The sequence below is a fragment of the Haemaphysalis longicornis genome, unplaced genomic scaffold (assembly GCF_048455015.1).
Source record: "Haemaphysalis longicornis isolate Haplotype H1 unplaced genomic scaffold, Haemaphysalis longicornis Haplotype H1 scaffold_1, whole genome shotgun sequence".
Lineage (NCBI taxonomy): Eukaryota > Metazoa > Arthropoda > Arachnida > Ixodida > Ixodidae > Haemaphysalis > Haemaphysalis longicornis.
The window spans coordinates 313,175,662-313,202,936 of NW_027526203.1; the positions used below are offsets into that span (position 1 = coordinate 313,175,662).

At 46.0% G+C, this 27,275-nt stretch overlaps 2 protein-coding genes across 2 annotated transcripts; one reads left to right on the forward strand and one right to left on the reverse strand.

Moving 5' to 3' along the window:
* Nucleotides 1-1,778: 1,778 nt before the first annotated feature.
* On the reverse strand, nt 1,779-9,092 carry LOC144150229 (uncharacterized). Its single transcript, XM_077682086.1, has 4 exons — nt 8,774-9,092; nt 7,611-7,840; nt 2,865-2,991; nt 1,779-2,728 (listed from the first exon to the last, which is right to left on the reverse strand). Exons 1-4 carry the CDS (start codon nt 8,872-8,874, stop codon nt 2,506-2,508), a joined length of 681 nt encoding a protein of 226 aa, XP_077538212.1. The 5' UTR covers nt 8,875-9,092; the 3' UTR covers nt 1,779-2,505.
* Nucleotides 9,093-9,232: 140 nt separating this feature from the next.
* Nucleotides 9,233-26,957, forward strand: LOC144150221 (gamma-soluble NSF attachment protein-like). Its single transcript, XM_077682075.1, has 10 exons — nt 9,233-9,473; nt 9,573-9,640; nt 9,732-9,816; nt 9,900-9,917; nt 10,489-10,629; nt 14,021-14,087; nt 14,163-14,233; nt 25,080-25,238; nt 25,299-25,419; nt 25,522-26,957. The coding sequence occupies exons 1-10, from the start codon at nt 9,397-9,399 to the stop codon at nt 25,729-25,731; spliced, it is 1,017 nt and encodes a 338-aa protein (XP_077538201.1). The 5' UTR covers nt 9,233-9,396; the 3' UTR covers nt 25,732-26,957.
* Nucleotides 26,958-27,275: the final 318 nt, after the last annotated feature.

Sequence of the window (27,275 nt, forward strand, 5' to 3'; positions counted from 1 at the left end):
GCCTTCATAATTTTGACTTTCACCAATTTCATGGTTAGCATCAACTCTTCTTTTTAGCACAAGCTTTACAGGTTAAACATGCTAGCAATTCGGTAAATTTAGCCTTGTGGACTGGACTTTCCGGAGCATCCTCATAGCCTATGTCAGCAAATCAGCAGGGAGGATGGTGCGAGGGAAACAGCTTTTAGGGGTGAATTGAGGCAAACAGCTTTTAGAGGTATATAGCCAAGTTGTATACCTCTACCCCCAAACGGTTTCATTTCCGTTGGCAAAAATGCCAAGGCGCCAAGAATACACTTATACAGTGCACGCTTCGCCCCTCCCTAGGTTTCACGTTAGTAAAGATGGCCCGGGATTTTTTTTCGATTGGATTTTCTTCGCGTGAATTGGCTGAAAAACTCTGGAACATGGCTCACAAATTCTTAATTTTAATTTGATAAATTAGACAGAGGATGGAGAGAGGAAAGTAGACAGATACGGCACTTTCTTTCGCTCTTTGTCGTAAAGGAAAATACAAACTTATCGTATTTGAATGAACTAGCATTTAGCTCAAGTGCCCTAAAGGCATTGTTTGCACCGAGAAAATATACAAAAATGTCGAAAAACTTTCAGATTTAGTACTGCACAACGTAAGCAGTGATGTCATAGGGGAAAATGAATAACAGACCGATCATGCGTTAACTTCACATTGTAATTCATGTAGTGTGATGAAACATAACTATAGGCACCTCTGCAATCACACAATCAAGTTTCTTGGCGGTGGCAATGGGCGGCGGCTGCCAATCACACAAGTTCCTGTTACGTTGTAGGGGCTGGGCAAAAAAGTGGCAATAAAATTGCCACTGCTACATCTGTTTTTCCCAACATTTAGATTAATTTTTTGAAGTTTGCATTAAGATTTGCATCGTTGTTATTGGGGATGAGGCGGTCAATGCAAATGCAAGCTTGAATTTTGTTTTTGTAGTCCTGTTTTTGCTTCCAATTTCATAATGTACCCACTAGCCCATGTTTGCACTGACTTTGTGCAATCGACACCCCATCGATCAATATGGAGCCATTGGTTGTGGAAAGTCGGAGAGGAGCAGTCCTGCCTGCCTGACACTGTGCCACTGCTCACTGTACAGAAATTCCTCATCGGCGTACCCATCTGTTGAGCATTACTGCTGCTGCCTGTGATTCTTCATGTGTCAGACACATTTGTACATGATTCTGTCAGATCATTTGTGCGTGTTCATTGTACAATTTGCTTGCACGCTTTAACTGAAGGCCAGTACTTTTGGTCAGTGCTGGTTTAGCACAATTTTTTTTTACGTTTTATATGTTGAGTGCTGTTCAAACCCAGTTTGACAAAGTTAGCACCAGAAGTGTAAATGTCATCTAAAACATTGTTTTTTAAATTGGAGAATTGTTGAAATTGGGTTTAAACTGTAGAATTTGTATGCATATTGTATTTTTATTGGTCTATTTAAAGTGAAATTATTTTTCTGCTGTATCCGATTTAACTTTGAGCCTTGTTGGTTTTAGAAGAATGGCATTGCATGTGTAGTTATGTGCTAATGTAATTAGCACAATTATGTGTAATTATGTTGCATGTGCTAATTTGCTTGTCTGTTTCGGGAAAAATTGTTTTTTGTGCTAGTTTTCAGCATCATTTTTTGCAACAAATGTTATTGATGCAGCTGGAATCCAAATTTATTTTTCAGTGGGAAGTGCAACGTATTTCATGGAAATGCAAAACAGCCCAGTGGGTTATATCACAAAAGCATAATTTGCTGTTAAATTAAAAAATTTACAGCAAGTTTTGTACATTGGTTTTGTATGAAACATTGGAGTGTGTATTTCCCCAATTGGTTCATTTTCAGTTAAAGCAGTCTGGTGGTCTACAAAACTGAATGAAACACAGTCAACTTGTTTATTTGACCGCTAAGAGTGCCAAAATTCAGTCAAAGGAAGTTCTGAATATTAAGTAGTGTCGAAGCACATATCTTTATGCCCTAACTGCACTAAAATTTGAACTAAGAAATAAAATCAGAATAATCTACGTTGAACAAACAAGAATTGACTGTAGTTTTATTTATTGGCTTAAGACTGGTGAACACATAGGAAACTGCTACTGCTGTGTACAACTGAATGAAACAGAGCCTTACTGGCATATTAAAAAATGACAAAGAAACTTCCTGTGTCTATACGTTTATTGTACAGTTTGCTTGGCTGCCTCAAGAAAGAAGCAGCATCGTTACCTTTTTCTTTTTTGCCGCAAATGTCATTTAGGGCGATGGACAGTATATCTGTCCTCATTTGTTCCTTTCTAGAGATAAAACTCGAATGCCAAATGCAAATGTTATGCGCCCTTCAGGAAAAACGATAAAGTAAAACTGCAAAGAAGACTGCATAGAAGGCCAGGGTTGAGCTGATTCATCTCGGAGATTTCACGGATTAGACATGGAGCCTGCTCCCAAGGGGTGTGCAAAAGCAGCAGCAGGAAAGTGGCCTGCAGGGCAGGCGTCATGCATCTTCATCCATGACACTCTCGCCATCGTCGTCCCCTACTATGATGTCGGTCACGCGGTCAAGAAGAGGGCCCTCCAAGTTGCGCTGGAGCAGGTCAAGCAGGTACGACTCGTCCAGGATGATCTTTGAGACCAACGCTCGTTCTAAGTTGCGCACATTCATACGCAGCCGCTTGATCTCGTGCCACTGCTTCTTGGCGATGGCTATCAGCCGTTCTCTGAAACAAGGGTGGCACACTGCTTATCGGAGAATGAGTGTGCACAGGCAGTCCCTGAAAGGCCACTGCCTATCTTAATTATCAGTCAAGCCATTATCAGGGAGCAATTAATTCCAACCTTGACCTAGCCACTCACCGTCCAAATGTAGGCAGCGCAGCCATTTCATAGTCTTCCACATCGACCTTATCTGTGGAAGTGACAATTTCTAGGCTCTCTTCTTCACTGCCCTCGTCCCCTTCTCTGCACAATCTGCCTGGTTTCCCTGCCAATAGAAAATAACCTTTTATAGGTATGTATGTGCCAGTGGTGTGGGACAAGGATTACGAGAGCCATAATGCCTTGGGGACCGTAAATGTTTGGTTCTTGTTTGTTTTTGTCTGGTCTAATGTTTTTAATGACCAAAAAAAGCAAGGAAAACAACCTAACAGAATCAACAATAGCTGCGAAGAAAGTCTTCATCAACGTAGCTTCAGGCCCAGCTCAGGTAGAGCCGTAGGCGACTTTGTAATTGCCCATGCTCCAGCAGGTGAAGAATGCACTATTCGATTATCACGTCTCGTTCCTCATCGCCATCTTCTTTCTGGAATGCTAAACCTCGACCTCCTACATGGCTGGTGTCGCCCACCACCCACTGCTCCTGCCCTCCCACAGCTGGCTTGCACCTCCTGCTTTTCATGTGCCAGCTATCCTGACACCCTGTTTCAGGGCCTCAGTAGTCGAGTATTACAGAGTGGGACTCAACATGTCTCATTGGCAATATTCCGTTTTGAACTTTGCACAGCCTAGCTGTTCACTTGGAACACCCGTGCTCTTAAATTCAAATTCAAACAATTCCATTTCTGACGGTTTTACACACCAAACCTACATTCAGGCTATGAAGTGCCCGCAGTGAAGGGCTCCAGATTAGTTTTGGCTACCTGGGGATAATTTTCATTTTTTGCCTCCATCAGAAAAAATGGCTGCCACAGCCAGAATCAAACATGCGTCCTTATATACAGCAGCACAATGTCTTAGCCACTGCGGCGGGAACTCCCACTGTTACAGAAAACCACAAGACAAATGGCCAAGGCGTGCAGAGGGAACCACGATTCTATTTACACAATGATGATAATTTTAAGATGTTTGGAAATCGGGGGACTCCATCATCATTTTCAACACTTGCTGCTCCCTCAAGAAAGTGCCAAAAGGAGCCCGCTTTTTGACAACCTTGGCTCAAGGGTAGCGTTGTAGATTCCAACGCTCATGGCCTGGGTTTGAGCCTTAGCAATTGCAACCATTTTAAATGCGGAGCATTTCTTAGGCTTGCCTTGTCCTGCGTCGTCGATGGCGGCGCCGTCCACATGCTCACTGCGCATGCGCAACTCTCCTCCTTACACCCACAGCTCCGCGATACTACACTATAAAAAAAAAATAGTTAGCGGCGCCCGGTTTTGATCCCACGACTCTCTGGCCGCAATGGGAGGAACGCGGTGCTCTTCATACTACGCTACAAATCCGGGACAGGAGCAAGTGCTACGAACGCGCCTTATGTCCTTGACTCATTCAAACTACGTCAAGAAGCTACTGATACAACGAAGGCACGCGAAGCTGAACGTCAACGGAAACGACGAACTGAAAACTTTAAAGGGGGATGCTGAATTTCCCGTGGGAAAGCTGTGGCGGGAAGCGCCACGTGCCTTGCAGCTCAACCAGCCCCGTCCGCAGCGCCTCTGATGCTGATTGTGGCAGGATGCCCCTAGGGATTGGCCAACCAAAGAATCCATCACGAGATAGGTTCGCGTTCAACCACCGTCGTCATCTTCCCGTAGGGGAACCGCCGAAGAAGAAGAAGAACGAGAAGACAAAGCTGCGAAGAGGAGGGCGTGTACATTGCTCTCAGCCGGTGCACCAATGTCAACAACCTTTACCTCACAAAAGCTGACGGAGACTACCGATTCTACCACAGAGACAACATCGACAAGAACATGATGGACGAGTTTCGGCGCCTCGAGAACCACCGCCTACTCACCGTAACACAACAGCACTTGCGTGCCTTTGCCACCGGTGTGGACCCGGACGCGGAATTCCCTCTGGCGTTAGTAAAAACCAGATCACTCAACATAACGGCAACACAATGGAACCACACGGAACCGCCACGATGCTTCGCATCCTCATCAGGGTTCCCCACGGGAAGATGGAGTAATTTTTTTTATGGCAAAGCTGTTAGCCTCTTGTAGGCCAATGCTTCTTATACCCCTGCTACACTGGGGTCCAAATGTCATTTGAACCAAATGTCATTTGACTCAAATGGGTTGCTTCAAATGCCATTCAGAATCCGCCGTGCTACACTACAATTTCGATGGCATTTGAAAGCTTTCACAACTGTTCGCTGTGCTGTAGTGGCGCTGTTGTTGCCCCGTTCCGTTTTCGTACATTAATACAACAATCAAACTTAGGAGCAGTCCGAGGCAGTAAAATGATATCAAATTAGAAGAGACACCAGTTTTGACTCTAAATATGGCTGTCTTGCGTTGTTTTTGTTTGTGTTTTTGGCAACTGACCCACTGGTTTTGAGAGTATGAAAATTAAATATGTTGATTTCGTATTTTAAGTAAATAAACAGTGAACAAAGTTTCACAAACAACAATATTTTGTTTGAAAAGGTAAAAAGCGCGACTTGGACAACGACAGTAGAGAAGGACGACGGGACAAGCGCTTGTCCCGTCGTCCTTCTCTACTGTCGTTGTCCAAGTCGCGCTTTTTACCTTTTCAAGCATAATGCACCAACTTGCCCAACAGATTTGTTTAATATTTTGTTTGTTTTACGTACGGAAGTATTATATTTTTTATTGCCGATCGAAGACGCTGCGTCCGAGAGTGCTGGAAATGGCATTTGAAATCTTAAATGTCTTTCTCGGTGCTCATTTGGCTCAAATGTCATTTGAGCCAAATGACATTTTAAAACCTAGTGTAGCAGCGCAACTTGGCATTTGAGTCAAATGACATTTGGTTCAAATGACATTTAGACCCCAGTGTAGCAGGGGTATTAGTTGTTCGTGTGCAGAAGGGAAGTGGAAGCAAAAAGAATGATTGCGACAGCTGCTCATGTGCCCCTGGAGAGAATTCTACACAACTGCTCAAGGTCACACAGGAGGGTACCTCCCGATTTGGAAAGGATGTGTGCAACGTAGCTCTTCTGTAGCACAGGATGGCTCCTCGATTTTCACCATTTTTTTACTAAGAAATGTCCTCTCAGGCATATTCTATGCATTGTTCTCTTAAATAAGGATTGCCTGGTATCCTCTAGGTCAGAGGCCGGCAACCTGTGGCCCTCTTGCGGCCCAAGGGGCAGTAGTATGCGGCCCCCAGCACATAATCAGAACCCCTATCCCTCCCCGTCACTTCCTATCTGAATGCCAACACGCCAGTTTTAACCTCAAATGGGGTCAGACAGGAGACACTGATCACTTCCAGTTGGCATTGTCCCTCAACTTCACACTTTGCCAAATTATTGTCCATTCGCTGAATTTTTTCTTTGCCTGCAAAGCACCCCCCCCCCCCCCCCCCCTTGCCACCTGATTTGCCGTCTGGCCCTCCACCTCAAAAGGTTGCCGACCCCTGCTCTAGGTCATTGTAGGTGCGGTGCACAGCCTATTACCATGCCTAACTAACCTGTTTTGCCAGGAGTGCCGGGTGTGCATATATCTCGGAAGAGAATGTTGCCTATCGGCAGAAAGGCATTGCTTTTGCTTTACACGCCACCTGTTGCCATCTGGCTACCTCTGGTTGGTTAAGTAGCTGTAATCATCCATCTGTGGGCAGTTTTGACAAGGAGGAATGGCCACTGTGCTTTCTGTTCTACCACTGGGCACTTTGTAGAGTTTATTCAGAGCCGGAAAATGGCACTTTGTGCAGCATGAAGCAGGTGCACGACATGCTGTTACGACCAGTGCGGCATATAACAGCATGTCTCTCTTGCTTTTCAGTTGCTGTCCTTCCATTACATTGCCACATATTCTGTCTAATGAAAGCTTTTGTCTGGTAAAACTGAAACTTGGCACGAGGAAAAATACAACAAGCAAATTGGAAAACTCGCGTTGCATTAAAATTTTTCACCATGTTACTAGGTTATGAGATGTGCTGGCTGCCAACTCCGAGAAGCGAGCAGAGATAACTGCAGATTTTCAACTCCAATTGTGTATATAGAGTGCACATTATTGATTTAGAAGCAAACTAAAGTGTAAGACATTGTGGCTCAAATTAGGATGAAATGTGGTTGGGCAGGGCAAGGAATGTGATGAATGAAGGAAAAATGGGTGACACAAGTACTGGTGTTAACCAAGAGCTACGGAAGGAAACCAAGGTAGGCAGAACACTACATGGAACGACGAGATAAAATTGGTGAGCATGGGAAGGATTCAGCTGGCACAGGATGAAGATGGGTAGAAGCCATTGGGAGAGTCCTTGGTACTGCAGTGGACACCCAATGGCTGACACAGATCATGCGTGACGTCGCTAAACTGAGGAAAGGTCAGCAGACAGCTGGGTGCTCCAGCCCATTAAACTATGCGTCACAAAATGACAATGCGGCAGTGCGGCACCCAAAAAACAATTTGCAAGTTTTTTGTCACACAGCTACAGACTGTTTTACAGAACTATTCCACAGAGGGCTATGTCAAAAATGTAGCAGGGCTAGTTCCAGTTGCAGCTACATAAATGGGGTCACGAGAGGCACCCTCGTGAGAAAGCCAACGGTGGTGTTTCTCTGATTTACGTACATGTACCCCAACATCAGCCGGCAGTTGAATAGTCAACCTCTAGACCAGCAGCACCTCATTCAGTCACCGCTTGTGCTTGTAATCCTCACAACCCAAGTAAAAAAATTAATTCCGACCCACTTACGTCGTTGGCCCTTCACATTGCCCTCTTCTGGCCCCTTTAGTGGTAATGGAAACACTGTGGGAATTGCGTTCCACAGGAGTTGCTTTGGTACTTTCAGGTCACCCTGAGGTGTTGAGAACTGGGACGGGAGAAAGTGCTTTTCACAGAGGACAGCTCCACGCCGAATTAGAGCCCGCCTGTGGTACTTGGTCAGGTGGGCACAGCCGCTGTTGATGCACCACTGCCTTGACCTGCAACGTGTGTAGTACACAACGTGTCTGTACAAATGCTTCCGTAACAGCATTGCGTGTAAGCTCATTGTGCCCTTTGGTGTTTGCCACAGTTGAGGACCACGAGTTGACAACACCATGGTTTTTCAATACATACACAACAGCTGGATAAGAAAAATGAATGAAAGTGCAAACACACAACACATGCTAGCACTGATAATCAAGCAGGGAAGTTGCATCACAAAAAGCAATAAATCTGCGAAGAACGTATCAAGCGGGCTGACATCAGTGCACTGGAATCGAAAACACAAGATGAAAAAACCCTAACGGGCTTGCTAAACAGATAGAAAATACCGCCGGCAACATTTAGGACGCCAGGGCGATTATATGCCCTCAGGAGTGTCCCCCCACTACAAAGGGGCAGCCACCAAGCCATTATCATCATCATTGGTGTATTATTAAATTTTGCGGAGTAAATTTCCGAGATGATCGTCGGTTTATTTGCACGGCCAAATCCATGGGCAATTGCGGAGGGCGTCAGTGGGGGGGGTCCTCGTCGCCGCGTGCGCCATAGCAGCTGCATGCACGCGTGGCAGCGCACGAGAATGGTGCTTTGGCCATAGAGAAATAAAAAAAATTAGCTTTGGCCTAGTTGTAGATAGGGCGCCTTGGATGGATGGGGCGCCTTGAGACATGCCCTGGGGCCAGCACCGCGATGCGGGCATTGCTTACGATTCCCACAGGAGAAACCGCAATGGATGCTGCCTAGCTAGCGCTGTCGAAGTAGCCGTATCCCTCACGTAGTACTACTTCTAGTACTGCGCGGCCTACGGTATGCTTCACGTGTTATCATAATGTTTGCTTCAGCTCATCCGAGAACCATACACACTGTACTAGGAATTCTGTTACGTCTTTGTTTGTTTGCATCTCGTGCAAGGCTGTTTAGGCACTCACAAAGTTCGATCCGTGGGGAAGGTGAAGAACTGTAAACATGGGCTTTTATCTCGTGAGCTTTTGCAGTTGGCAGCCCAACAAGTGCGTCCCGGCGTAGTCATGCTTTCTCAGCGCTCGTTTCAACGAAAAGCCTCAAATACCTTGTACTATAAACTGAAATTGTAATTAACTGACTGCCATTTAACAGTCTTAATCACAAAGCTATGAAATACGTTTTCCGGTCAAGTCTTGAAAACAGAAGCCGCAACCAACGTTCTAATCAACCGGTACCGGTAGCATGACACACGGTCAGACTCATCAGTCCATCAGGCACGCTTGTTTGCGGTAGTGTAGTAGCAGTACAGAGCAGTAACGCTGGTAACGCCTCTTAGGAATTTGAATATAACTATGCAGTTAAGGCAGAGATCTTTAGTGTCTAATTTTTTGTTACATTTTTTCCCCTCGGGTACTTTATTGCATCTCCGGCTCTGCGGTTCGAGAGAACTTGTCAAATTGTGTCATGCAGGTGCTGTTGCTGCAGGCGCTGCAGCAATGGGTGGTTTCGTCCGTGTCATTTCAGCCGACTGCTGACATTTCATAGACGTTTTGCGTTGTACGCCTCTCATTTTGTCCCACTAGGGAAAATGGGTACGCCTGTCCACTCGTCTGCCAGTCACAAAATCGCCGAGGGTACAGAGGCACTGCGGCAAGCCGAAAAATGGTATTTATGCCACCTAAATTCATGCTGGTCGTTAGCGCCTAATTTGCAACAGTTATGAGTGCTTAAAATTTTGGTTTCACGCTGAACTGTCGTTTTCAGCTTAAAAACAGGCCTGCTGAAATGGAAGCCAGACTTCGATAATGCTGCGAACGAGTTCAGTAAAGCAGGTAGAGTCGTATCAAGAGCGCGCCACGTTTGACGTGTTCCTCGCTACTTTTCGTTTACTGAGCTTTTTGTTCTGTAATTTTCTATGAACAGCCACATGCTTCAAGGCAGCGAAAGCCCTGGATCAATGCAAGGATGCCCATCTCCGCGCAGCTGATTGCTACCTCAAAAACGGATCGTATCCTTCCGTGAGCCTCGTGTACACGCGCAGATAAGCTCATTTTCGTTCCCCCGTACGTCTCCTTGACTTTAGCCTTCAAGTTTTTTCTCCAGTGGCAAGTAAGTAAATTGTTCTAAAGTACTGACTCCGCACGGCCGTACAGCCAGTATTCTGAGTGCATTGAAATCGATACTGCATTAATGAAAGCGTGCCTCCGTAGCAGTACCTTGCTATATATGTATGCTAATGTTTGGTAAAGGCATATATAGCTGCATCTAATGCGGAATAATAACAGTCGCCATATATGCCCGATTTGCATTGTGATTTATGTTAATTGGAAAGGAGAATGTAGTAACGGCTAGGCACAAAGGCAGAAAAGTTGGCCACAAAAGGAAGTCTCTGAGGAACTACTGTGCACTGTGTCTGCAACGTCAGCCCTTTCACTGTAAAACGAAAGTGCTGAATTTGTAGTTACTGTAGTGAAAATGGTGATAAGTTTCTGTAGTTCAGTTAATGTAACACCACAATGCAAGCAGTGTGGAATCCAGAAACAAGATAGGTAGTGAGTAAGAACCCAATAACGTGATTTCTGTTTTGAATTAGAAGTGAAGCTTTGCAAGTGGAACAGACATGCAGTAGTCTTGACCTTTGTTCGCAAAGCACTCTGACAGCTCTGCTCGCTCTTTGCAGGCAGCTAGAACAAGCAGCATTAGTAAGCCGGGACATGGGCAGTCTGAATATGACAGCGGAGCTGATCGACAGAGCATCTCGGTTGTATATTGACTCAAGGAGCCCTGACACAGCAGCATTAGTTTTGGAACGTGGCGCAAAGTAAGTCCTACAAGCTTGCAGAGGTGGCTGTTACCATCGACGTTTTCCACCTTTCCTTTCCCGTGTTGCCATTAGATGCCCTGTACAGACCCTAAGTATCGCATTACAGTTTTGTCTCATTGTTTTCCGTGGAAGCAATGGGTGCATCTTTCCAGCATTCCCTGCTGCCAGGAAAGCAGCCAACTTTCATTTGAGGCTCATTTCTGGCTCTGCAAAAACATGCCGAGGACATGAAAAAAAAAAATGTGTCCTTTCCTGGTCAATTAGACCCAGGCAGCAGCGGTAGCCCGGCGGCTTTCCGGAATGAAAAGATGCCACCCACTTTTCTTTTCTCAAATAAACGTTTTTTTGCTCCTCCTTCTTTCACCAGGTGAATCCAAGATTAGCGCATGCGCAGGGTGCTGCCCCTTGGTGATAGCAAGGTTATAGTTGTGTTAAAGGTGGTAACGCATGTATGAATTAGCAAAGGCACGGCACACAGCACACACTTCGTTCCTGGGTATAATAGTATGCCTGTCAGGCAGACAGATGGGGTGCTAGGTGTGGTTTATTTTTTTTATGTTGACGCCTGTTGGCCAAAAAGTAATACGGACTGATTGGTATGTTCTAGGTACTGATCGTTACGATTGGTATGGTCTGTGCCAGTAGTCACAGGTCGTACTACAAGCGGAGCGAAGGTGGCCAAGTTGAGGATTAAATGTGGCGCGACCTGATGCCGAGTGCTGTTGCTGCCAGGCTGTTTCTTCTGCGCTGGTGCTCTGCTCTTTTAGCATGGCATTCAGCCACAGAATTAACTGCTGATGGACTGGCTCTGTACATGGTTATAACTGTGGTTATAGTGCTCTGCACAAAGCTTATTATGGGGGCCTTGGAGCATCAGTGCAAGCTAGTCACCTGACAACAAGCACCGCAGATGCAGCTTTCACACGTGGCACATTTGTGCATAAGAAAGCATTGAACTCAAATCGGGATCTTGTGCGACTTCGTTGTGGGCCGTCTTTTTTGGTGGCTTTCCGGAACGGCGTGTTCGCACGAGAGGCAAAGCTCATTTGTGCCGTCATCACCTCCAGCTTTGTTCACAGTGCACCACTTCTTTGTTTCTCTTCTTTTTTTTTTTCTTTTTTTTTTTCTTCTGGCTTTTGTTTGTCTTCTTTAGACCAAAAGCTGTGAGGCTAAATACCGTAGTTAGAATGCATGTAAAAAATAAACGCTGCTGATCCCCCGTTGCCATAAATTCCCACCCATTTATTTCAATTCTTCCTATTTCATGCAGAAATAAATGCCATGACGGGAAAAAAAAAATATTTAGCCTTTTTCCCTTTTCATGACTGTACCCTGAATTTCAGCACTGGCATCCACATCTTGTATCGGGTGACATCCATTTCGATGGAAACAATCCTTTGTAGCAAAGTTTGTTGGTCCAGACTTGGTGTCCAGGGACATCAGAACAAGGGGGTTGGCTCCAAGGCAGTTGTCGTTACCGCCACATTCCCGAAATATTTTGAGTGCACATGTTTTTGGCGACACTAACTGTGAGGGTAGTGACTGCTCTACTGTCCTGTAGTACTGGGCCCTATTCTCAACTTGGTGGATTATTTGAGTTCGCCATCTTGACCGGAAGCCTTTTGTGATTGACATTTCAGTTTTGTTGCGTGCTTCCGGCTGGCAGCGGGGTTGTGTGTGCTTTCGTCATTTTGATGTTTCATGACATTTGCCGGCACTAGATCTAAAGTTTACCTTTTTACTTACTACTGAAGCTGCATAATTCTTGCCCGACATTGAAAAACTAGACAAAGTGCAACAAAATGCCTGTTTGCCACGTCCTCCTTGTGATTGATTGAGAAGCGGGACGTATTATAAACTGTTGGTGGAAACGTGAACGTCGCACATTGGCAACTTCATCGTGCATAAATGTCAAACGGCAGTTGCTAGTGCCCCAAAATGGGGGGCAAAGAATTTCACACACTTTTGGCACCGTGAAGTCCTCGTGAATCTGCAACAGGCACAGTTTCGCATGAGGCACGGTTTAAAAACTGTCTGCTAGCACAAGAAATAATAGTTTTAACTGCTTCCAAGTCTGAAACAACATAGCATAAAAATAACGGCCCATGCTGGTTTTTACGAATGGCAATAAAATAAGTTATTGGTTTGGTATAACAGCAACACCAGGAAGCAGTAGATGCCTTTCCATTACAAAGAACCTAACACACTGCATTTGCCCATACTCCTCCTAGTAAGCTTCTGGGTCACATGATCAAAAACAAGAGAAAAATAAAAGACGATGATGTATGCATTATTTACTGATCGAGTGCGAGCTAGAGGAATGAGCTAATCGGCAGCATCAGTATGCTTTGCCATTAATCAGGCGTACTGTTTTGCTGTGCTTGCCGCATCACAGAACCAATAGTCACACCCTTCTTTTTCTGTAGTCATGGCATAAACTTCTTGTGACAAAGCAACAGACGATAACGAAATGGTGATGATGGCCGCCAAGGTAATAGCGCTAACACAGCTTGCAAGTTGACATTGCAGTGGAGAGCTCAGTTATGTTACTAAAAGCAATTTAGAAAAATAAATAGGTATTGGGAAGGAAAATCGTGTGATTTTCGCCTTGTGGTGTTGACGCAAATGTTAACCGTGATTTTTTTTTTTTTTTTTGCCAACCTCAACATCCGTAGCAAGTGTTTCTATGTCTGGTGATGTACCATTCTGTAACAACAATAAAATTCTATTCTATTCTATTCTATTCTATCTTTTGTCTACAATATCTAATAGCGTGGCAGTGGTCTTTCTAAGCTAAGCATCAAATCACACTGGATGTCAGTCATACGTGCACATGTCACTGATTTCCTACGTTTTCCCTGCGCAAGCAACATGGCAAATTCATTCATGGAGAATTTACGAAGTCAAGAATAGGGCCCCTGTGCTACTTTTGCAGTAATAGAAGACTATGGGAATCTTTCTATGGGAATCTTTCTATGGGAATCTTTCTATGGGAATCTTTGCATCACAGGGGAGGACTGCGGACATGGTATGCAGAGAAATCTTGAGCACACTACGATGACGAGTGCACTGCATGAATTTCACTCTTATTTTTATCACACCATTACGTGTATTGAGCTAATTGAATAGCATCTACAGTGTTAACTTTTTTTTTTTTTCACTTTATCAATATGAATGAAGCTGGGTAATAAAAGTTGTGCTAAATCCTATGAAATAAAATGCGAATTTGCAGTTGGCGATCTGAATTTATCAGATCTTCAACTTATGAATTTATCAGATGTTCAAACTTAGGCTGCTTTGTATCACAGCGCATGTCACCATTTTGTGTGTATGTTGGGTGGGACACTTCTCCATACTCATTTTTTGTGTTCCTCCTCCATTCTTCTAGAATTGTTGAAAGCAAGTTTCCTGAAGTGGCAGTTGAGTTCTTCAACAGGGCATCTGAAATAGTTTCGGTAAGGCATTACTGTGAGACCTAACAAGAGGAATTCGGTGTGTTCATCTGATTGTTATTGTCTTTTGTTTTCAAGGTTGAAGATCGCCCAAGGCAATCAGCAGAATTCTGTGGGCACGCAGTTCGGCTACTGCTGAAGATGTCAAGGTAAGTGATTGCCCTTGCTTCAGCACTTGATGTATTTCTGCCTCTTCTGTTGCCAAGGGCCCTATTCTCGACTGCACAAATTGCCGGCATTTCGCCCATGTTTTTTTGCGTAAGCACGACGTAAGCAATCAGTGACGTGCTGCACCTATAGCTATGACGACATGCAGTGTAATTTGACGAGTCACTCATAAAGATCGCTACCAAGGTATCAAATATTGTGCAAGAAAGATATAAAAACACTTGGCATGTACTATAAAAATTAAGACAGTAGCTGAGGCTGACAAGAAAAACACATTTCTGGAGGTCAAATTTGGCGCCAACACCACAAGGCGATCGAGTAACGTTGATCCAAAAGCGAGCGAAAGGTGGATGTCGAGCTAAAGAACATCACACAATTTTTTTACCGTATCTATTTATTTCTTTCAATCACTTTTATTAACATAGCTGGGCTCTCTGCTTCAATGCAAGCTTTGTTGCGTTATCACCTTCCCTGCCACCACCGCCGCCACGCCTGGCCACGCCATCGTTTGCTGCTATGTTACAAGTTTATGGCGTGAGTCACAGAAAAAAAGACGGCCGCGACCATCGCTTCTATGACACATAAGAGCAGCGAAGCGCTACGCCTGATAACCGCGGAGCGCACCGATGTCGCCGATTCACTCATTCGTCAAGCTCGACTGCAATCAGCGCTGTAATGAACTAAATAGTCACTTTTCATTGTTATTTTTCTCTTGCGTTCGATCATGTGACCCAACAGCTTACTAGGACGAGTATGGACAAATGCCATGCATTGGGTTTTCTTTGTAATGGAGAGGCTTCTACTGCCCTCTTATGTTGCGGTTACGCCAAACAAATAATTTTTATTTCATTGCCAAACATAAAAGCAAAATACTGCATGTTATTTGTATGTTTCATGATCACTGACTTGGAAGCAGTTGAAACTATAATTTGTTTCGATAGGAAACATGCTTTAAAAAGCGCGCATGCGAAACTGCGCCTGCTGCAAATTGCCGCACATTTCGCGGTGCCGTAAGCCGGGGCAATATTGTGCCCTATTTTGCTTGTATTTTGCGACAAAAACAGCCGCCATTTTCAAGCTGTTACGTAGCATTACGTCACTTTTACGCAGGCTGAAGTTGCCAATACATGACGTAATCGTTCCCGCCAAGTGTTTAAATTACGTCACGCCTTCTCAGCCAATCACAGAGGGGGTGTGTATTATAAGCAGTATTGTTGTTGAATAGCAAAGACAGGCTTACGTTGTCATGTCCGCTGTATTTAGTGTGGTTTTTCATTGCCGGCCAAGAATTATGCACCTTTAGTAACGAAAAATAAGGCAAACTTTAGAACAGGTGTCCGTAAACGACATGAAACGTCAAAATGACGACAGCACACACAACCGCTTTGTCAACCGGAAGCACGTGACCAAAATTAAAAGCCAATCAAAAAATGCTTCCGGAAAATTGCCTGAATTGCCGGCAATTTGTGCAGTCGAGAATAGGGCCCCAAGTTCAACTTACGAATGCAGTCAAGCATGGTGCCAAATCATTCTGGTAACATATGGCTGTAGCCAGCTGCGATGTCAACTGAACTGAGGTGCACTGCGGCCAGTCTTGACATGCGAGGGCGTGCTCTGTAACATTCGCTGAGCTTGCCACGCTCTTCCGTTTGGCTTTCCCATAAGCTTTCCTGCTTGCCGCGATATTGGCTCCTCTTTTTATTTTTTGCCACCCTTTGATTGGTTCCACAGCGCACAAAAAGCGCGTCGCTGAGTGAGTAAACGGGATTGTCTTCCTGGCACTGCGTGAGTCGTCTATTCCTCAGCAGCCATCGGTTGTCCAGCCGCCGAATACGTAACAGCTGGTGGCAGCGGTGGGATTCGAACTCGCGCCTCCTGAGAGACTGGTGAGGTGACTAAGTCACCTTTGGGCTCTCGGGGCTGACCCACAGTATACATTTGCTGGAAAGTGGGAAAGCCAACTTTTCCGTTAATGTGTACTTTTTATTTGATCATTTTTGCACCCGAGGAGTGCACCTGAAAGGAGTTTTTACACGCGTTTTCGTAGGTGTTAAAGGAGTACCGACACGAAAATTTCATGTTCAACTTTTATTGCTTTTATCAATGCTCAATGGTCTGGAGAACCCGAAACAGCACATTAAATACTTCAGCGCGCGATAATTACATTGAACGGCCTGAAAATCGTTTGTTTCAAATTCCCGCGCTTTCATCCCAAAAGGTGCATATGACAGAATCCCAGCATGACCTCACCGCTTTGTGCGGACGTCAAAACACTGGGGAAGCCGGTGGGGGCGTTGTTTCGACCGCGCCGCCGCCGTAGCTGAACGGCTGAGCTGCCTGAAGGTGCTAGGCCTACCATTGCGCAGAAATTCGATGACCGCTTTCAATAAAAGTCCTGATGGCGACTTCTATTGCAATTCCGGGCTATATTATTGCTTCCTTTCCCGTGTGTGGAACTTTATTTTTGCTAGCAGTGCCTTTCTGGGCAGCGCTTATGCCTTTAGCCCTGGCTACGTGCACCCGTTTGTAAATGCGCCGGTGCCCAGTCGCCGCTCGCGGGGCTTGCATTAAGTGACGTCACAAGTTTTTGACGAGCGCTGTCGCGTCGCTTCTTTTGGCTTTCATGGGATGATGTCACGCTGATGTCCATTTGCTGAGCCATGAGTGCACCCAGGATTTTTGTCTGGGGGGAAGGGGGGGGGGGGTGAAATTTTGACAACAAATATAAAATATATAAATGTAAAAATATAAAAGAACAAATATAAAGACAAATGTAAGTAATACAAATAAATAGAAATAAATAACCATAAAGCAGAAAATATATAAAGCTATAATGAGTAGGCGAGTTTTTATTATTTTACGCGAAAAAATTAAGCAATAAATCAGCCGCCATAACGTATACAATTCGCCTGCAGGAGGATATAATAATGGGTGCACCTTCACATAAAAAAAGAAAATACGCGAAGCCTTTTGCCATTGCCCGAAGCCCCGGACCCAGGTTTGGAAGTAGAATTGGAAGGAAGGGATGACGGGAGATCAGGTTGGGGAGGAAATAGAATTAAAGCATTCCTGAATGCCTTCTTCACTGATGAAGTAAAGCCAAGAGTAAAGCACGTGCAGCCTCCTCGTGACATTTATTTTTACAAAAATGCAGTGAGAAAAAACTTCGCAGTACAGTTGACTATTATGTAACGACGAATATTGTCCCTTCTCTGTCGCTACTGTAGCATGGTGATCGGCAGGGAAGCAGTCCAGAAGTTTCAGTATTTTTAAGTAAACTGGTTCAATATACTAATAACATTGGCAGATCATTAACACCTACAAATTTCAAACAATACACTTATTACATGAAACGAGAAAATAAAGAGAGTGTACGTAGCAACAAAATTTGGCCAATAACTGCCGCTCGGCAGCATGTTGGTCGAGCGGTGAAGCAGTCGAGACGCTAATTTACTGATCTAATTTACTGATGACCTTGTCTGATCTTGAACACATACAAATTTGAAACAATACAATTATTTAAAGAGAGCAAGAGTATTTAATGGGGCATTGCTGACTGGATCGCAGTCTCCTGGCGAGAGGGCCGGACGGCGGGCGGAAGCGTTTCTCGAATGATTTCCTGGTGCAGGGCCCCCTTGCAGCCGGTGGAGCGGGTTTATAGTTACTTCGAGTGGACCCGTGGAAGAAAAGCAAATTCTGGCCCCACTTTCTGCAGCCAATCCGGGAGACGCTTATGGACACCAATCAGCCATGTTCCCGCCAAAGAGAAAAGGACCAATGTCACGCAGACACAAAGTTTGCACTGGAAAACGCGCACTTGCACAATTATTGACGCAAAGAATGTAGTTCAGACAAAACACACCAAAGTAAACAGTGGAAAAGTCAGCAAGGTCGTTTGAACTAGACCGAGTGCCCGGAACCGGCCAGTGCCGACGCCACGGGGGGTGTGGAACGCCGCTGCCGTGCTGTAACCCAAGCTGGGCCTATGGCTCCCCGTAACAGCCGCTTCTTCCGGTCGGTCGGCGCGCAAAGACACGCTCCGCATGCATTTCTTAGAACCTGGGCCTTGGCGGCCGAAGAAGTAGTTGAAAGAAGAAAAAAGCAAATTGAACAGGGGCTTCACGACAAGAGCAAAAGTACTAAACGGAACATACCGTACTTACCCGATTCTAACGCGCACTTTTTTTCCGGAAAAATAGGTCGAAAAATCGCATGCGTGTTAGAATCGGATACGAAACCGAAACAGCGAAAATTTCGTCCCACCCATCGCCATGTCAAGATGGCGCTAAAGCTTTTAGCAACGATTTTTCGGACGCAGGAAGCATAGGCGCCTAGGCTTTTCTATCGGCGTTCATACAAATCGTCAAATCGTTCCACTTGTGCGCTTGATAACAGCAATGGCAGCAGCGGCTCTCACACGTTCAAAACGAGCGGTCGGCTGAAGTGTGCGCCTCTGGAGAAGCTCGCGGGATGGGCATGTGAGGCGTGGGTCACGATCCCATCGACCATGATTGAACGTTAGTTCAGAAGTGTGGCATCGCGAACGTGCTTGACGGCACCGAGGACGAGATGTTGTGGTCAGCGGAGAGCGACGAGGAGTGAGATGAGTGAGATTACTTCGGGAAATAAATCACCCGTTTCCCTCGCATTCGTTTTTCTTTCTCAAACAGTTCCGTGCGTGTTACAATTGGAGGTGCAAGTTTTTTCAGTTTTTTGTCAGGAAAATCGGGTGCGTGTTAGAATCGGGGGCGCGTTAGAATCGGGTAATTACGGTAGCTGATGGTGAGGGTGTGGACCAACGAAAGTTGAAAGAAGAAAAAAAGCAAATTGAACGGGGGCTCCGCGACAAGAGCAGGTGTACTAAACGGAACATAGCTGATGGTGAAGGTGTGGACCAACGACGGGCGGCAGCGTTTCTGAAGTGAGACCCCGGCGCCGGCAGCTGCTCCCCGTGAACCCGGCGGACAGGGCTTTGATTTGTTTCGACCGGGTCATTGAGAAAAAAAAGCGCATTCTGGACACATTTTCCGCAGTCAATCAACCATGGTCCCGCGAACAACAAAGAAACCCAACACTAACAGACACAAAGTTTGAACCTGAAAACGCGTGCTCCAGCAAAAGAATTATTGACGTAGACAAAATAGTTGAGACAAAACAGGGAAGCAAAGAGTGGAAAGAACAGGAACGGCCGTTGGAAGTAGAGAGAGGGCTCGGAGCCCGGAGCAAACACCACAGGGAGTGCGGAATCTTCTACAACATGGATACCCGATCCCCTGCGACACTCGGCCAGGACGATCTCCTGACCCCGTAATAGCCGCATCCTCCGGTCAGTCGGCGCGCAAACACAGGCTACATGCGTTTCTTAGTAAAACGGAGGCCTTGACGCCTGAAGTAGTTCTAAACAACACGGAAAGGCAGCAAACGCAACGAGGGCTGCGTTTGCTGCTATACCTGCTGCTATACCAGATTCGCTGCTATACCACTATAACTATTCGCTGCTATACCAGATACTAAAAACAAGGCTGTTCGCCTGTCTACCAATTGCAAAATACGGTTTACATGGTGAAGCCAGTTTCGAGGAACAAAGACAGGGCCCAAACTTAAAATACTTCTGAATGTGAAAGTTTACTCACATTCGATCAATCTGCAAGTGAACGAAATCTGTTCGTATAGGTTGGCACAATTTGCTCTGAACAGTCACATTAACACATATTTCTGAAAGCCTATTCAACACAACATCATTGTTATCCATGATCAGTGGTTTTCGTAACTGCACATGAAGCGTTGCTGCCTTCCTCGCTATAATGTTACAAACTCAGGCGATATATATAAAAGAAAACCGAACCGTTTTTTATTCAACGGGAGAGGGAGGGGGCTCGCACAGTGCTTAGTATTGAAGGAAAAACGGTTGTTTAAGCTTTCAAATGAAATAAAATAACTTCGATTTGATCTTGTTAGATTTGACTTGAGGCCAGAAGGCAAGCTCGACAATAGTGAGTCCCAACCTATGGGAAATTTCAGTGTCCTTTTTTTCTAGAAGACGACGAATGATTCAAATCTCGTGATGGAAGTTGCGCACAGAAGTTCAGAAAGTGGTATAATCTGGCCCTACAAAAATTGTGCTTCTATTTGCGGTTTAGCGTGGGCTATGAGGCGTGCCGTAGGGGGGAGGGGGGCTACGGAATCATTTAAAACCCCCAGGGATTCTTAAGAATTCAGAAATTTCCTGACCACGGACACTTTTTGTGTCACTAAAATTTTTTCTCATTCTTTTTCTCAAACTACTTCAAGTTATATACGCAAGTTGGTCCGCACAGTCTTAAAAGCACAATCCTAAAAGCTCGTGCTCTAGTTTTCTTTTATTTTTTAATGCCGGTCATACAATATTCTTCTTCGAGATTTAACTGCGAATGTCCAATAATAAAAGCTTCTGAGACTTCACACTTCGCTCAGTGAACTTCGGTTTCGGTTCGGTGGAAGAGGCGTGCGGAGGGGGTTTGGGTCGACGGACCTCTGGGGGGGGGGGGGTTACAACCCCCCCCCCCCCCTCCCCCCCCGTGGGTGCACCACTGTGCTGAGCGCCGCTCCGCACGCTGCTCCGTCGGCGCGATAAATGAGATCCAATTAAAGTATGTTCTTCGCGTCGCAGGCCGCTCATATTTCAGCCAGTGTATTCTGTTGAGTAAAGGAAACAAACTGTGCAGTAATATTAACGCCGAAAATTGGTGTCAGTACTCCTTTAAAGGGACACTGAAGTGATATGTAAACATTGCGGGATTACTTGCGCAAATTGTAGTCCTGAGTCCCCAGGCCATGTTACGACCACTCTGGGCGCGTTTACGCGATTTTATTTAGTAGAAAAATTAATTCGAAAATGCTGTCCTCCTCTCTTTACGCTCGCCCATTTTCTGCGGCGTTTTCGTGTGACGTCGAGAGGAGCCGAGCTCGCAATTGGCTGCGCTACTGCACGGCTCCGAGTCAGTCTGCCCAGCATTTCGTCCGCCGGCCGCCGACGGGTCGTCGCAATTCGTTCGCTCAGTTGAAACGAAGCCAGGACACGTTTGTGAATGGAAGAATGGGCCTTTCTTTACTTGGTTAGTTTGTACACTGTATCTAGCTCCCAGTCAAGGTCGCTTCACACAAGCGCTGCACAAACGTACATGCGACGCTTCGCTGACTGGTACGCCAGTAGGAAAATATAAGGCCTCTTGAAGGCGGGAGAAGAGTGAGCGAAGTGAATATAGGTACTAAGGAAATAAAATCAACTGATATTTTTACCGTACAGCGTAAAAATAGGGTGTGGAAAGCACTTTTTTGCGCTGGGCGAACAAGCACAGCGGTCAGCAGCACGACTACGCATCTGCGAACGCTTTTCCGTCTACGAAATGCAATTGCTAGACGTGAGCTATTGTGGAAACTCGGGGGACACTTACTGCACGAGCGCAATACAACAAATAGTCACCTAAGCTGCTTGAAATGCCAAAACTAAATAAAAGTGTAAATTTGTTGTACAATATATACCTTATATTACCAGGGCCGGCGAGCCCGTCCCGTGGCCTAGTTGTTTAGGGCGCTAGGTATGTTGCTGCAAGTGTTTTGCAAGGCACGAGTTCGAGTCCCCGCGGGTATGTGCTTTTTTTTTTGTAAGTTAACTTTTTCGTTTTCTGCCGATGTTTTCTACATTGAGTTCATCTTTTTTTGGGCTGCAACGTTCATGGCTCCACGAACTAGTTCACAGAACGCGCGCAGGCTGGCACTGGCGCGCTAGCGAGTTCTAGTTGGCGTGCTGTTGCCATAAGCACCGACTGCTTGCGGGCAGTGGGCACAGGCCAGAATGAACAGACCCTTGGCCTGGTGCGAACACGCTTTTTACGGTACAGGCATGAGTGAGGCAAGCTCCAAATATGGGGGGAAAAGCGCATGACATTTGGGCGTCTGCGGGTACGCGGAGGGCGTCCATGCGCACTGCGTAGGCCTCGGCTAGTGAATGCTACGATTCCAAGCCATCCTGGGAGGCTTATCTTTATGCATTTTTACAGCTGACAACATGGCAGAAGCGCGGTACGATGATTACTGAGTTATTGAGAATGCCCATCCAACAACGCCACCAGTTGTGTTTTACAGAACCGAAACCGAAACTTGTTTGGTTGCTCACCTTGGGCATCGTCCAATCACGGTGCCCGCTCCTCCTAACGTCACAGCTTTAGTTGGTGCGGCCGCCGCAAACCGCGCATGGTAGTTTTTCTTCTTTCGCGCTTTGTAAAATAATTACCGATTTGTCAACCGGATAAACGATGAAAAGTGTGTTAATTTGAGCCAGTCTACGCAGTGCAAGCAAAAACTGGAGCTTGACAAATTCACTTCAGTGTCCCTTTAAGTAAAGGTCAATGACTCAAGGGTGTTGATAAGCTGAAAATTTTTGCTATTTTCTTGCCAATAATTAACTTTTGCCAATACAAGGCCTTCCAAAATCTCATAAACTAGAAACAGTCATAATTTGGAAACATATTTGGGGAAAAGAAATTGAGAATTGTGTGCACAATGCCTTCTTAATATTGTCAAAATTGGATATTTAAAACTGATTTCTGATTCTCATTGTGTTTGTTGGAGAAAGCTATTCAAATTAAAGTACAAGTGGGGCTCTAGATCTTGGGTTGCATATATGAACTTAACCCTCAAGCTGGAAGAAGGGGCCCATGCAACCTTGGAGGTTCGAAGCCTTATCTGTGGACAGGTCGGTAAGCTGTATATAAAGTGACAGGACTGCAACTATGTACAGGTGCCGTCATAAGTAATTAGAACAAAGATTCGTGAATATCACTAAATATTTGTCTTACTGGCCTAATGACGGCCATTACTGGTTTACAGGAAGCTTTTTAACACGAAAGTGTTTTATGCCGGGATACACCAAGATTTCACTGACGTCATATCCGTCGCGGGAATTGCGCCAGTACAACAAACACAGAAGAAACAGCAGAAAAAGTTGCATTGACGCAGCAGATGGTGCTGCCGTCTAGGAGAGGTGAAGCGAACTAGTGCATCATGACGCTGACGAGCGCCGACAGCTGGCACCTCGATTGGGCAGCGTAAGCTTCGTCGTTTCTCAGTGTGATGGCCTCGTTGCATTATGCGCCGCAGAAGGGCAGTGACACCAATGGGCGAGTGCCGCGAATGTGACTGATTTGGTGCGAAGAGAAATGCCATCGGGAAGCGGAACGAGTTCGCACATTCACGGTCCAAGCTACGGACTCTACTTCTTGCATTTCACAAGCTGAGCTCGTCACAACGCAACTATCTGCAGCACACGCCACGGAGCGGGACCAAAGTTGCTGCACCTATTGTGAAGCGAACTGCCAACAGGACGTCATTTGCCAAGCACACCCATAAGACAGCCGCCTACCCGCAAATCATGCTCCTTTCGCTGCAGATTTGGCTGCACATTTCACTTTTGTGTTCTACCGTTTCCTATAACAGAGGAATCCACCAGTGTTTCTATTAGGGAGGACTCCTTTAAGTACACACCAATGCAGCCACGCAGTTTCCGGAAGAAGAAATTTCGGTAAGGTTACGAGACAGTGCTCTAATTACTTTTGACAGCACCTGTACAAAATAAATTTTTAAAACAGTTTTGTACGGTATCCTAGAGGGAACAGTTATGCCCCCCTTTAAAGGGACCCTGCAACACTCTTTGTGCAGTGCAAGTAAACCTGTGCGACGTTTAGATTACACCGCCAGGAATACCTGAGCCAAATATTACGTGTACATGAAGCGGTAAGCGTGCAAATCGCCATGAAAGACGCGGAAAAATAAACCGCGCTCTCTTCAATTCTCCCCATTATGCACCCCTGGCATGGCCTAAACGACGTCATTTTGGCCATGGCTGTCCTATTGGCTGTCGCTGGTCAACTTTGGGGCTTATTTCTCGCATTTCCTCTGACGATCCGCCGTCGTCGGCGCTGTGTACCAACCTCTTCTATGTCTGAACCTGCACGCATGCTTTTGGTGTTCCTTTGTTTTTAGTGCGCGCGGAGTTTGAGTGGCCGACTCAATGCTTTCCTTTCAACCAGATCACTCGACAACAAATGCTTATTGCTTCAAAAAAGCCCTACTAGCCGGAGCGCGCGCTTGCGAGCAGGCCTGCTTTTTTGTGGCACCAGACCGGAAATAGACCCCTCCACGTTGCGCAGAAAAGGAGAAAACTCCCCGGCCTGTGATATATCAAAGGCCGCCAAACAGAACGCCGCAAGCCGCCCGGGAGAGAGCCGCCCAGGAGAGAGTGCGCAGCTTTTGTCGTGTTGTCCGTGGTCGAGTTGAGAGGGAACGATTATGCGCGATTTCTCATCACGCGTGGTTTCGGTGATAGTGAACGGATTTTCATAATTCTTGCGGGAGGAGATTGCTGGGACAATAGACTTTACCCCTAAATGCATTCTGAGTAGTCGATGGTAAGTGTTGCAGGGTCCCTTTAAGGCATGAACGCAATGTGAAGTGCATGCCATCGGTGTGGCATGAGGCTGCAAGCAAAAGGGAAGGGCAGGATCTGCCTACCAGCATAGCGTTTGTTGTTCAGCAAAAACACAAACACTCGGACCTCGTCCCTTTCCAGGCACCGTTTCACTCAGATGCCCAAGCACTGACTAGGCACCATGGTCAGCCAAGGTTGCGCCACACTACTTCTAGACCACGCCTGCAGAGTCGATACCTGCTTACAAAGGCGAACATTGTGAAGGAGCTGCCGGTAGCCCTGCTGAAGGAGAAACCAGTGCTTTGTTTATGTGAGTGGCTTTGTTGGTGTAGCTCTGTACCGCGCGTCCCGCTGCATCCCAGGTGGGACGAGGCAGCGGAGGCCATCTCGCGCCAGAAGCAGCTGCTCGCCGAGGCCCAGGATGAACGCGCTGTGGGGCGGCTGGTGGTGGCCCTGGTGCTGGTGCACCTGGCACGAGACGACTTTGTTGCAGCCAGCAAGGCCCTTGACCATGACGGAGGGTGAGTGGCTGCGGGGGGGCCAATAGGCCGCCTGGCGATGCTGAGGCCCAGCCTGCGCAGGTTTCTGGAGGCGGAAGAACAGGAAACGCTGTCGTGCCTGCTGAAGGGATGCGACGAAGGGGACCCGGACTTGGTTTCTCGCGCCCTCCATGCACCATTTCTGAGGCACATGGACACTGAAGTGAGCAAATCGGTCACCGCACCACCTGCAGTGTGGATACCAGTCGATAAAAACCACATCGGGATTGTCTGGGGGTGACCGTGTGTGCCACCTTTGTTTCAGTATGCCAAGCTGGCAAGGATGCTGGGCCAACAAATTGCCGAATCTGCCAAGAAGGCCGTGCCAGAGTCTCAGCCCAGCGGTGACACCACTGAGGATACCAGTGCCGTGGACGTGGACGCAGTTGACAGGCCTGGCCAGGACCACCTGGAAGTTCCGGAATCAACCGCTGCTGGGGACTCTGACGATGAATACGCTGGAGGTCTTCTTTGAGATTGTCTTCTCATGGGGACCTTTTTTGTCATTCGCTTTAACGCTTTCATTCGTGCCCTTTTTGATGCTTTTCGCTCCATATTGGCTGTGCTAGATAGTGCCCTGTGCAACATCAATGTGCTCTATGTGTTAAAGCTGTAGAAGTTAAAAACTGCATGGCGAACGGTAATTTTTTTTATCACTGGAAGACTTGCAATGCAATGCAATGGGAAAATCTGCCATAGGTGGCTTGCCTATGTGAAACACCATTTTTGCGGGTAATATTTCTTAAGATCATACCGTACTGCCGACTATGCATATATGGCAGGAAATTTTGGTTTGTTACGAACTATTTTATTTGTTGTCGTTTGTTGCATCAGGACCGCTTTTGGGAATGTCGCTTGAAACATAGGTGGAACGCGTCATGGATGGGGGCTTCAATAGGTACGTTCGTATAAGATGCTCTGTGTCATTTTTTTTTCCCCATTCATGTGCTATGGTGTATAAAGCAGCGTGCTGCCCAACAGTTTTGGAGGCATCATCACAAGGGAATAGAATGACAAGTTATGTGCATCGTTGCAGTGGACTGTAGCAAAAAAAAAATGTATACGGTGGATGTGTTAGGTATCATTAGACAGCTGTTGACTGCTGTGATCGTATCAAAGATTGGTTAATAATTTTGAAGCAGCAGTTAGTCGTTTTTCCCGAAGCACTTTAGTATTTCGCTTGTTCATTTTGTTGCAGCCCGTAGATGAGGTGTATCGCACTCAATGTGCGATCTGTGAGTGTGCCTCGGTTCTCATATGTTGCTCATTAGTGTTGTGGATATGCAATTTAATTCCTGTTTGTCAGTGACGGGGCTGTCTTTTTACTGGACCGTGCTGCATTCTGTATTAGCAGGAATATTATCAGCGGGATCAGGAATACTATAGATGAAAAACAGTGAACGATGCTCGTGGTGTCTGCATCACTTGCTGATTCTCAGTGCGAGATTGTTGCATGCCTCCTGTGAAGTGGCACGTAATGATGTAGCTATGTATAACTGTGGCATACGTCAACACCACCATTTCAGTCCTATATTGTAGGCCATTTGCCACGAAGCACCATTTACCAGGCGCTCTTCTTGTCCATGCTTCATTTCTGTATAGCACGTGCTACTAAGGATGTTATTTGCCCTTGTTTGCCCAGCAAGGAATGGCTGTTTTATTTGATGGAAATATTGCGTTATTAAAGTTCTTTAAATTGGATGCTATAGAGTGGGCAAATTTTATCTAAGCACCTGCGTGTATTGAACTTTCAACACGCCTGACGAGCAGCAAAAGCAGAGTTGTTGAAGCCCCTAATTTTTTACACAAGTAGCAGTATAAACTTAGCGCCCAAGTCTCAGGATGCTTGCCTCTGTTCTTGATGCGGGTCCTCTAGCTAGTTTCCAAGGTTCACTCGAGGCATCAGTGTTAACGTGGTTGCAATGACTGGGATAATAAATATGTTCGTTGCTGATGGCTCAAGCCTATGACCAATTGACATGCTGTTAGAGACCACAGAGACAACCATCAATGCTTGCA